The sequence below is a fragment of the Etheostoma spectabile genome, chromosome 3, assembly GCF_008692095.1.
Source record: "Etheostoma spectabile isolate EspeVRDwgs_2016 chromosome 3, UIUC_Espe_1.0, whole genome shotgun sequence".
NCBI lineage: Eukaryota > Metazoa > Chordata > Actinopteri > Perciformes > Percidae > Etheostoma > Etheostoma spectabile.
The window spans coordinates 12967528-12980467 of NC_045735.1; the positions used below are offsets into that span (position 1 = coordinate 12967528).

Consider the following 12940-nt stretch of genomic DNA (forward strand, 5'->3'; position numbering starts at 1 on the left):
GTGTGTGTGTGTGTGTGTGTGTGTGTGCAGTATTACTAGTAGTGACGTATTGGTGCAGTGGTGATCTGTGCTTTTGCTCATACATTCCCTGATTTAGTTTTAGCACCCAATGGTGCCACCACATCCCGAAATTCCTTCCCAGCTCTCTTGTTTTGAAACTCACAGTTCACACTTGAGCCATGAAGCACAACAACAAGAACCAAAACCTAGCTAGAACTTAATTTTAGTTTTAAAATTGTATTTAGTAGCTAAATCAAATTATTATATTTCATATTATGCTGATATTCTGATAGTCCATTCTACACCCAATCATCCCTATTATAATCCCTACTATAATTGTTTCCTTTCATATTGACTTCTTTTGTGGGGAATTTACCAACTAAATGGTCCACTAATATGCTGTTACTGGTAACATTCACACAGTTTATGTTGTCCATTATGAAGAAATCTTTGCACTTTGGTCAAGATAAGTCTTACATAAGAGATGACTGATCCTCTTCATAAGCATCTGTCATGAGATGACATGATGAAAAATGAGTTTGCAATATAAACATTAGTGATAAACATTTAAAAATGGGCAACATCCAACATCAGCTTGTCATTTAAGTGCCATTTTACATATAACATTTTGACATAATGCTTTATTAAGGATGAGTAGGACAATTGTGGTGAAATGTCAACTTGTCTTGAAATGTTGGTTAATAAAGCATCATACATTCAAGAATATGTAGCATTATTTTGTTTTCATTCAGAAATCATTATACAAACTATGAGACAAATACTAAGTTGATTATGGGGGATTAGTTGAAGATCACAATTTTAGTTTATGCTGACATATTATAAGCAGTTAGATGAGTATACGGTGTATGTATGTGTATAAATTAGAACCATTAAAGGTGGCTTGCATGCTTGTAACTCTATACCCAAATGGAAAAGACAACCTCTGCTCCTGTCAGTCTTAGCATGTAATTCAATAGAGTTCCTCTATGATCCAATATCTGTAAAGTATTATAATTTGAATAACTAGTATGGGTAGGTAATGTAACTGAGGCAACTAACTAATTAAATATTGCTATAAGTTCTCCACAAATGATAAAATACAGATAATTTAGCTTTTTACTGGAAAGGAATTTCATTGAACAGCAATATTAAAAATCAGGTTATTGGCGGTGTTATTCAATACTATATATAAAACAGTGCAATGATGAATAGAAACAAGATGCTAAAGGAAGATGTCAAGTAAGCTAAAGGGAAGAAATTGCAAGTAGGCCACAAACGTTAAAAGAGTAGAGGCACACCTGTTAAAGCACATCAGCCTCTGACACGCAGGAAGGGTTTACCTGGGTGCTACCAGAATTCCCAGGACACAACCACACTGGTGGGCTGCCACCCAATCCACATACACACAGTAAAACCACTTAATAAGGCTGAGTTGAACGTGTTCACACAGTTATCACATAAACACCACCATACTGCATGAGGTGAAGGGAAGCGGCACCCACAGTCCACCACAACACACAAAAACGTCAGAATGCTGAGGTAAATCATGCTACCCAAAAAGAAACACAATACCCTTAGCAATACTAGCAAATGGGGTCTGGGTCTCATAGGGATCCACATCCGCACAAAATGGCAGCTTTTTATTGGGCAGGCAAAACAGCAGTGGCTATACAGCCTTAAAATGACAAAGATTTAAACTAGCCAGTACATTTGTTACTAACTATTGCTGCTAAACACCTTACTGCTCATATTGTTTACCTCAAACAATACAGAATAAAGCCAACCAAGATCTGGCTCCACCTCATGCAATGACAGGATGTTTAAAGCTACTGCAATATTAACCAATATGTTATCAAAAAGTAGTTTTGACCACTATATTATCTTTGGTTATATAAGTTACAAGCGTCTATCTTGTTGCTTCACCCATGGGGTATTTGTTGTTTGTTCTAACGAGGCCTGGTAAATCAGTTTAAGTTCACAGTTCACTTTGAGAGCAAGATAAAGAGGCTGGAGATCTAGGAAGACCATTGTGCTCTTAATTTGATCACACAAAAAAGAGTGTTGTGCTCTCGTTGTCAAGGTTCCTTATGAAACTGTGGAGGGCAAACACAGTCTGGGCAATAAATGGGTATTAACAACTATGGTTTGGTGACCGAATTGAAAGTTAACAATTTCTTGTGTGCTCACGGTGTTTTATTACAGGAACACAGTCCAATACAGTGTTATATATCTAAAACTTTTGATTTAAGAACAATCCAGGTCCTAGCAGTAGCCATTGGTCCCTTCCCTATCATCAATCAATCACCGTCATTACCTCATTTTTTTGTTGACCTCCTAAAGACCTTGGACAAAACTCATTTTGTTTCAGCCATCTTGGGGTGTCAGTCAAATAATTCATGAGTTAAGGTATTGCCATTCCAGTCTTTGCAGGTCTTCAGTTTAACCCTTAATTATGATGTCCACTATGTAGTGATGATCAAATGTATCTTTCATGTCTATCCCCATCTCATTTGTGGCAGCATTGTCCATCTACGTTCTCTAACATTAAATTACTCGACATTTATTGTCTATTTCAACAAAGCTTTAACTCAAAAACACTGGAATAAAAATGGAAAATACAAGACGTTTTAGTGTTCATCCAAACACCTTCATCAGATGTTTAGTGTACACAGGAAGTACTTCTGGTCTTAATACACAAGGCAGTCAGATGATCTCATGACATGAAGTCACATGACTGCTAAGATGTAGTCTCTTGTGTTGCCAGAGAAGATGGTGTTCAAGCTTCAAATGATTCCCCCCCCACACACACACACACACGTAATAGGTGGAGCAGGATGGTGTATCTTTAAAGCGCCTGGGAATGTTTTTCAGAAACATGTTGTAGGCTGAAGACAAATTATGTCTCTCAAATTATGCCTCCTTGACGCCGCTTTCAAACCACCTATCCTCTCTGTCCAGGATATAGACATCTTGGTCTTGAAAACTGTGTTGTTTTTTTGTAGATAAGTATAGTCTATACTCATCTATAAAAAGAACAACAAAGTATTTACCAATGTTCTATATTCTATTTTGTATATGTTATGCACATTACACATCTGTTGAAAGGTCATGGCCGGAATAGAAACACACAACTGTTTCTCTTTTTTTAATTTCTCTCGTAGATTTCTATAATCTTTGCCAAACATTTCAGCAATCTCTCTCAAGGGCCTTTGACAACAGAGAATGAAGCCAGGGAAAACACAACTGAAACCAAACCCCAATCAAATTAAATCAGATGTGTAATCAAGGGAAAATAAGCTTAAAGTCTTAGGGTATTCAAATAGACCTAAAGTACTGCCTTCTTAAATACTTAACAATAAATTTACTATTGTAATAATGTACACTTTTGATACATAATCATATGATACGTGAAACATGAGAGTAACTTGCTCTCAGGTTCGTTCCATCTAAAGACCTAGATTACACCATTAGAATTATATTATTCATCCTCAAAGTATCACTCATTACTCACATAGAAATGTCACTGACATTACAAGCCCTCATTATAAAAGACACAACCCAGAAGACTGATTACTTCACGGACCAAATTTAAATCTGTGTAATCCAAAAAGAACAAAAAAAAAAACACAGAGTAAAAGACTAACTGTTACTTCCACCCTGGCAATAAACCACTTCCATCCCCTTCACTTTCGGACACCTTAGTCTATGGTGCCATATGTTTGCACAAGGGATTCAAACACCTGTTGTAGAGAATAAACAAGTGTTGACAACAAACAGCAGCATGGTGGCTCAGTTAGTACTTCTGCATCACATCACGTAAAGTTTGATCACTGATCCCCGGTCCTGACAGGATGTGTCTGTGTGGAGTTTGCATGTTCTCCCCGTGTTTGTGTGGGTTTCCTCCGGGTGCTCGGTTTCCTCTCACCATAAAGACATGCATGCTATGTGACTAGGACTTCAGTTAAAAAATAGACGACTGGCTAACACTGGCACATTTACAGAAATGTTGATTACAGGTGCAGAGCAGCACAGGTTAAAACACAGCAATTACCAACATTGCATCAGAAGTTGGCTTTATGTGATAATTGTACTGTATGTTGTTACTTGTTTGCATGGCTATCATATTACATAAGTGTTTAACTGTGTGCACCCAGCCATGGCCACTGATAATTTAGTGACATAGCTGCTGTTCTAATTCTCTGCCCTGCTGTCACTCATTCACCTTGGATAGGACATCTCACACCTCTTCCCTATACATCCCAACTGACCCCTTCCATCACTTGCACCACACTGCATACCCCTGCTCCCCCATTCATCACTCTCCTCTATTCTCCTCCTGTTCACTCCCTCCCTTCTCTCTCACCCTTCCCATCACTTCTGTCTCCATGTCTTTCTCAGAGGTAATGGTTTCCTTTGTAAATTCTCTATGGGTTCACTCAGAAATACATTAACCCTTCCATCTGTGGCCTACTTAAAAAATATATATAATAATCTCACCTCGACAGTCTGTCAAGGACACACACACACACACACACACTCACTCAGTTGTTTTTTCCCCCCGTCAGTGATTCAGATATTGATGATTCCCAACTGGGACAAAGAGATATGTGATAGTTGGAGCTAAAAATATTACACATTCCAGTACTCCACGCACACACACACACACACACACACACACACACACACACACACACATACACAGTTCCCATGCATATACCACACATACACAACAGGACCGGCATAGTGCATTGCTTCACCTTGTAAATCTGTGGGTCTTGTCGGGACAAACGGAAAAGATTTTAAAAAGAAGAGCATGGGGAAGAGAGAAGGAGGGAGGGAGGTGTTGAATCTATTTCTAGGCACGAGTGGGGGACACTCCTCTCGGATATGTGAAAGATCATCATGCTTCCATGTAGGAGAGAGATTCACCCTTGTTTTCCTCTGCACAATTATTTCCTATTGGGCACTTTGTTTAAAATATAGCTATATGGCATTGTACTAGTAAATATTGACACATTGTACAATATTATTTATTAACCTGCTTAACAGAGTTTAAAAGGCAAGCCAAGGATTTAGATAAGCAACCAGACACTGAAAACATTTCAAAACTCAATGTTGCCATTGATTCCACCAGTCCCACAACAGAAAAAAAGACGAGTATACGCAGACAAGCTCCCAACATCTCTCATTCTACAATACTTATATAGCGTCTTATATAGCGTTATAGCGTCCCTGAGGAAAAGGTTCTGAGAACAGTAAAACAGAAATATTCAGAAAGAAAAGAGTGACAGAGAAAGTGCCGAGTGCTTCAACAAAAAGAATCGTGAGAGCCAATTAAAAAAGAGCAAAACCAGAAACAGTTAAGAACACGGAGAACCCAAATGGCCTGAGTTGCAACTGAAAATAGAGGAGTCAAGATGAGTCAAGATTATTACAGAGAAGAGGTAAAAATATTGGATGTTAAAAGACAAGAGGAAAGGGGTGAGACTGAGAAGACAAAAGAGCAAGTTCAAAAAACTAAACAAGTACACCCAAACCATACACAATGAAGTAGCTTTAGTGTTAAATTACATACTAAGGGCAACATTCAGAGATTTTAAACTTGCCACATGAACCTGACAGGAGGTACAGTACCACCATTTGATACTGTGAATTATATATTGGAGTCTGTCTTGAATGATGACAACTTGACAGGCCAAACAGTTATTAAAAAGGTGAATTAAATTCATGTACAGTACAGTTCATTGCTGAGACCTGGGGTCTGTTCACCACTTGTGATCATTTTCCTGTAGATCACTAAATGTGTGCATATTTAAAACATATTACTGTCCTAATCTGCTTTTAATGTGCCAAATCTATATATTAGACAAAGAGAATAATCATAGGTTGACATTTGCACTTGGTATTGGACAAATTGAGAGTCAGTACTGGCAGGCCAAGTTGTCAAGACGCTGCAAACCGCTATTGGCCATCAACACGGTTGCATCAGCTGAACTGCAACAGCAGATCTGCATCAGCGCATCAGCTGGTCAAATCCCATCGCTGCTAAAAGACTACACTCAAACAGTGCACTCTACTTAAAGCTTCTTTAGTTTGCTTCCTACCTGCTTGCTGCTCGCGTCTATGCTACCAACCTCCTCTCTTGCTCTACCATTTGTGTATAACGTGGCATTGTTCCTACGCTCTGTTTATATGTGGGAATAGTTTAGTTCTCTCAGTCTTAAACTGTGTGAGCATCCCCTAATGCTGCTACTGCTGTCCCCTGACTTTCTGCTCTCATGAAAGGTCAGGGGACTCCTCTGAACAAAGCCACACCGCCCAATTTGATTTGTAAATATTCAAAACAATTTCTTAAAGCTTTTTATTGTCTCCATTGTTTTCTTGACTTAATGGACCTGACGGCACCTATTCACAGAAACTTCAAATTGGCTATTGTAGAATGTCAGAGCAAAGTGGGCGCCCCAACGGATCACAGTGTGCCCAGAACATTTAACACACTGTGGTGTCTGAACAGCAATGCTGGATGATGTGTTGCTAGGGATCCGCTTGACACTGTTTCTTGATTATTAAAAGGTTTATTATATCAAAGAATTCAGTAGCAATACAAGCTCTGCAAAAGTTAGGAGAGTGTCTCTGCCAATATAACACTCTGGCTCCCAGATTCTTCATCATGGTCTATATAGGGTCCTCGTGGAAGACATGCGGTGAAAAGTTCATGTTAGGGGCCCCACAGCTAGCGTAACAAACACAGGTACAAATCATAATTGTCCAGATGCCCCCAGGAAGACCAGAGGCCCCTTTTACTAAGATAAACGTCTTTTAGTCCTTTACATTTAATGGCTGCATTCCAACATCTGGTTCAACTTTGGTGGTGTTGAGATACTACAACCCAATTTGCTTCACAGAGCTGCAAAGCATCCAGTGCAAAATCCTTAAATAGATAAGTCCTTCACAAAAAAATAAGCATACATGCACTCTAACACAGTTTGCACCATGTCCAAGTGCAACGTGATCCTGTGCAGGTCAGTGTGTAGAACAGCGTTTATAAATAGGCCCCAAGTGTGTGAGAGCACAACAATCTGAGAATTACACCAGCTGTCACTGCAAAAGCAAGATACCTGGCCCTGCAAGGCCCAAATATCAATACAAGATAAGCTGTCTCTTTTGGCAATGAGTTACTTCAACGTGATGTCTTTTCTGCTTTATGAAAAACTGTCACATGAAACCAATAATATTTTGTAATAATTTGTTTTGATGTAGAAGCATTTCTGTCTCGCTGTCTCTGTTGGCTTGTTTGTTTGCCAGTTACGCACCTAAGTACACACAGTCTGGTCACCTTGTGCATACAGGAGCAGTGAATGCACCGAAGGAAATTACTGAGCAAAAATAGAGACAGTTTAACTCAAAATTTACATTTAGATGTGTATCATATTATATATACAAAAAGAATATCTAGCAAATAGCACAGCAATATATATTAAAGAGTACATGTTCAAAAGTATTCATGGATGTGCAACACATTTTAAACTCTGATCACAATAACCATCAGACCTCATTCAAGTCTTGGGTTTATTGTCTTCAAATTCCCCCCAAATCCAGTGACATTTTGTCCTCAGTGTGGCGACGATTTGGATATTTAATGAGGGGTGGGGACTAAAGATAACTAAGGGGAGGAACTAACTTAGGAACCAACAACGCCACCTTGGGACGTGTACCCCAGGATATGAAAACTGAATTCTCATTACTACACAGGGTCGAAACTGATGAGGCAGAGACAGTAGGCAAAACACACGTTTTTTATTGACAACAATTATCTAAAAAGCTAAAAAATATAACAACACCACAAGTATAATGAAATACATCTAATAAACTCAAATCAGTGTGCTGGTGCTTCAGTGGGGGAAGACTGCGGGAAAGAATACCCCGTCTCCCTAGTCCGGGAGGGCAACACTACAAACACTACAATAAAACATGCACTAAAAAATCCCAAGGCCTACTTGCATGTAACAGAAGCGAAGTTCCAACACGGTGCCTAGCCACCCACCTGAAAACACCCAGGCCACACCAAAAAAGCAAGAGGACAAAAGAGACACTCCTGAAACACAGAATCAAAAATTAACAAAAACAAAAACCCTGTTACTGAACAATGAAACAATCAAGCAAATTAACAGAAATATCTTAAAAGTAAACAAACTTAATTAATAAACTAAAGAAACAAAAAGACAACCCTAACATAAAACAAAGTAAAGCAGAACAGCAACATCTGAACCTAAAACACAAAAGGCACATGTTAGTTGAGGACAACTTTAAATCACCAGGAAAGACTAAAATGGGGACCCTACTCACCACCTTCAGCAGAGAACCACCACAAGGGACCCGCAAAAGGCTAAACTGAGCCAGCTGAGGCCTTTTATGATGCACCTGGGCCGGGGGACCTCACTGTGGTTCACTGCATCAGCAACATGTTTTCCACATTCCTCTCTACACTGGCATTGTGAAATGACTTGGTAATTGTGAAAAAGGACATGGGGAGGCAGGAGGAGGTTAACTGGTCTGCAGCAACTGCCAAACCTAAGCCGAAAGTGAACGTATCATACAGTAGCTGGTGCCTAAAGTATCAAAGTTGGTGGGGGTAGGGGGTATGGTGGGCATTGCAGCACTGTCGCAATGGGTGGAGGGATCACTACAAGGCGAGGATGTAACGTGTGGAGCAGGCCGCTGAAGCGCAGCTTGTTTTGGGTTTCGCGGGCATTTTGCTCAGCAAACGTCAAAGATGAAGTGTTAGATATAAATTACTCCAAGAAATATAACATGAAAAGGTGCCAATGAAATGAATTTAATTGCAGGAGCCCCAAAAGTTGCATCCTACTCCATAGATCGTTAAGCCAGAAGTCCTCGCTGTCTTTATACTAGACATGCACTCATCCTTTTTTAGTGAAATGCCCTTGACTTCTTGCCCTGGAAATACTGAATTCTCGTTATAGCACAATTTAAATTTGCTCAGCGAGTTACTCTGGCATCAAGTAATGCTGCTCATTAACCATACCCTTGTGGCCAAGCTGCACCAATCACATTGGTGTATCTGATGTAGGCGGGCCAGAAGCAAGCTAAACAGATGATAACAGTTTAATCTACCAGTTAGCTCCGCAGGTAGCTAAGAAAATGGAGCTCTGGATATGTCACCCCATGTGTGATGGTCGTAATGTTATCCAATTGCATGCAGTGAGATTTTCAAATGCACGCTTGGTGCCACCCCTCGAGATGGGCGACTTTCAATACTCGATGCCAGACTTATTTCCAGTCTACTGCCTTCTCAGAACTCAGCTGAACTTTCCAAATTTATGAAACACCAATCCGACTGACAACAAATAACAAAATACGTTGCCACAACTTCATTACAGTACCATGTTAAAACCACAGATACAAGAATATTTGAGAATAATTCTTGTATTTAGTAGTTTTGGTTGAATATTTGAATTGTCGACTATTCTGTAAAACCCATATCAGCCATAAGTTGCAGTTGAGTTTTGACTTAAGAGATCCCAAACACTTTTTACAGAGCATGTAAAATCTGTCATCTCATTAGCTTTACTTATAAGCTACTTAACTTCTTAATGCCACTACTCATCAGTTGCACTTATCTTTTATTGTAATCCTAGCTTGTCCCGGCTAACAAGCAAACAGACATTACTTTATCTCTCAATGTCATTTTTTTCTCTAAAAAAAAAGTTTGAAAGCAAAGTAACCTGAACTATGATTTGCCCTACTTCTAACTAGAGTGTGTTATTTTTGGTCTGTACTGTACATGTGCTGTATTGTTTTTAATAGTTTTAATTTGTTTTATATCTGTATTTTATTATGTTTATCAATACCAGGGTTTTTTATTTTCTCCTTAACCTTTCCTTTCTCCCTTGATTCAGGTGTATGGAGTGTTGGTGGATTGGAGGTCTCCACAGGTAAAGTGTCTCAACTTGAAGCAATGAATGGCTCTACAGTCCTGCTGCCCTGCACCTACTCCTCCTGTATTGGCATCAAAAACCTCTACTTCAGCTGGCACTATAATGACAATGGGACCATGAACAAGGTACACCACACACACACACGCACACAAACACACACACACACACACACACACACACACACAAACAATACTAAAGCAGCATGGACTTACTCTGTACAAACAATACACTGACATTTTATGTGATTCATGCCTTGGATACATTTTTAGTTCACACATGCTAATGCAGATCAGTGTGCATATGGAAATACCACTCTGACAACTCATCTCTGTGTATCTAAGTACATACACGTGTGTTTGTGTAGTATTGTGAAGCGGTGATTCCTAATGAAGATGTGGAGCCCAAGGTCAGTGTGTATCATGAGCGTGTGGAGTTTGTTGGCTCCTCAAAAAGCAACAACATCTCCATCCTGCTGTGGAACATCACCTTTGAAGATGAGGGAGAGTACATCTGTTTTGCCAGGAACCCAAAAGAGAAGAACCGCAACCACAGTGCTATCTACACTCTTATAGTGGTGGACCAAAGTATGTGAAATGCACCCATTCATGCATGCAGTTCCATACACCCGGCACACAGAAACAACTAACTTTAAAATATACCTGCTTATAAGTGCTTGCACCTTCTGAAAGATTAATAAAGCAGAGCATCTCACTTGCTGTTGTCTCATCTCACTTTTTCTCCCTCACAATGACTTTCTCTCTCCCTCTTTTTTAGTGAGGGAGGTTGACAATACTTTGACAGTCATCATTGTCTCAGTGCTGGGTGGAGTCATTGGCTTAGTTATCATTGTCATGGTGATAAAGGCCTTGGTTGTTCACTTCCTGCTGAAGGATGATGAGAAGAAGTGAGTACATCACTGATTATGCTAATAACACAGAATACTGAGGGGAAGTTACAAAGAAATACAGAATATGCTGTAGTTGATTATAGATAGTATCAGTCTTCTTATGAAATATATTACTGCCAGTACTCGAATGTGGTAATCAATTGCTGTATTACCTTTTTCAGACAATGCCCAGATAATGACTAAAATGTCCCCTTTTTACATTTTGTTACAAAAATTAAACAAAATAATATAGTATAACATCATGACCGACTATAACAAGACTAAAGATGAAATAATGTCTTGATTTGACAATGCATGTACTGACTAGGACTGTGTTTTGATGAAAAAAATGAGTTCCTAGTTTAAACTTTGTCATCACACGTCGTCTTAACTGCATAAGACTAAACTATAGTTGTCTATGTTAACGGGACATTGCAGCCATTTCAAATGCGACAATTTGTAACTCACACAGGTGTACACACTCGTCAGATACAAATTATGTTGAGCTGCTTAGTGACTGCAGCTGCAGTGACAAATGGAATCTCTATTTTGTCTTCTCACAAATAAAACAATTGTTACGTCAGTAGTGAGTTTCAAAACATCTCTTTATTAAGCATGATACATACAGTACGTATATTCAAAAGTTTACAAGATTGGCAAGAGGCATTAGGCTCTCAGGTTTAAATGAGTTCTTCTGAGCATTCAATTAACTGAAAAACCATATTAGAGTTTTCCAATTTGTGTCTAACGTAAGATTATTATTTGGGGCTGTGAGGGTTAGGCTAGGTAAAATCCCTGCAGATGTATATATAGCCCTTATCACTCCTATAGTATACACCTCCTCCCTCTGTGGGTGTACATCTTAACCTTTGGTTTATCTGTCCCCTGCAGCAAAGAGTGCCTGGTGAGCTCAGGGAATGACAACACAGAAAATGGACTTTCAGGAGCCAAAGCAGACAACAAAGGGACACCAAAGGCATGAGCAAAATGCAAAGTATGTTCGTATGTTTGTATATATGTTAGACAAATGTACACGCTCAGAGAAAATGCTGTTATCAGTGGACTGTTTTATCTTACTAGTGGCTAACTAACCCAACATGTAAATGTATATTTTAAATCATGCTTGAGATTTGGGAAGTGTGGAATGTGCATAGGCCTGGATCACTTTTTCACCTACATGGCAGCCCATTTGTTACAGTGTGCAGCCTCCGGTTTCGAAATATGCTCTGAAAACTAACACTTCTTGCCTACAGTAGAGAGTCAATTTAGTGATCTCTGCCTCCAATTATATATGCTTGTGGTTTCCATACCCTCTTTACATCATCTTAGAAAAGAAAGAAAGAAAAGCATATCCTCAGTTACTAACTATGATTCCTAAGAGTTATTATTGCTCTTACCTCCAAACCATACAACACTATAGTGTTGTAAACATGGACTATTGTGTTCTGTTCTAAACGACAGAACCTAATAGTCCATCTTTACAACACGTGGTTAACATTGTCAAGCGGTCGTAGTTTTGATTGCGTTTAGGTAACAAAAACTACTTGGTCAGGTTTAGAAAAAGATTGTGGTTTGGGTTAGAGTCATCTCTTACGTTTCTTAACTTCCAGTTGTGCATGTGACACAGAACATGACGTACTTCAGTTTGTTCTGTAAAGTAAAAAAAAAAAAAAAACTCGCCGTTCACTTTTATTTCAAATGGGACATAAAACCTGGTCTCCTGGGTGAAAGTGCTACATTTCATCAATGTGAGCCAACCTTTTACGATCTTTGTTTGAATTTGTTCTAATTAAAACCAATACATACATCTTTTAACACTGCGTGTGAAATCAGGTACCAAATGTAGGATCGATATAACATGTTTCACGCTTTATTCTACTAGTAAACATGTCAGTTTGCTAGACGTTTTTGAAGTAATTTTCTTCCTGACCTTTTGTGGCATTCTTCCATTACATGGTCCCTAATTAATTCGCCATGACTCTACTCACCTTTTTGGGTTTTCCATTATGAAAAAACGTCCCTGGTACCTGTAAAAGGGGAACTTTTTTTTTTCACCTCAAGGTTCCAAGCGAGCTGAGGCAATACCAAAAGGTGA

At 39.1% G+C, this 12940-nt stretch overlaps 1 protein-coding gene across 1 annotated transcript in view; it reads left to right on the forward strand.

Moving 5' to 3' along the window:
* Positions 1–12940, forward strand: part of scn4ba (sodium channel, voltage-gated, type IV, beta a) — a 19334-nt gene that overhangs the window by 1467 nt on the left and 4927 nt on the right. Inside the window, exons 2-5 of the mRNA XM_032509701.1 lie at positions 9921–10084; positions 10324–10543; positions 10734–10863; positions 11737–12940. The exon at positions 11737–12940 is cut by the window's right edge and continues 4927 nt beyond it. Of these exons, the coding sequence (XP_032365592.1) occupies positions 9921–10084; positions 10324–10543; positions 10734–10863; positions 11737–11827 (605 nt within the window). The 3' untranslated portion in view covers positions 11828–12940. The remainder of the gene's footprint in view (positions 1–9920; positions 10085–10323; positions 10544–10733; positions 10864–11736) is intronic.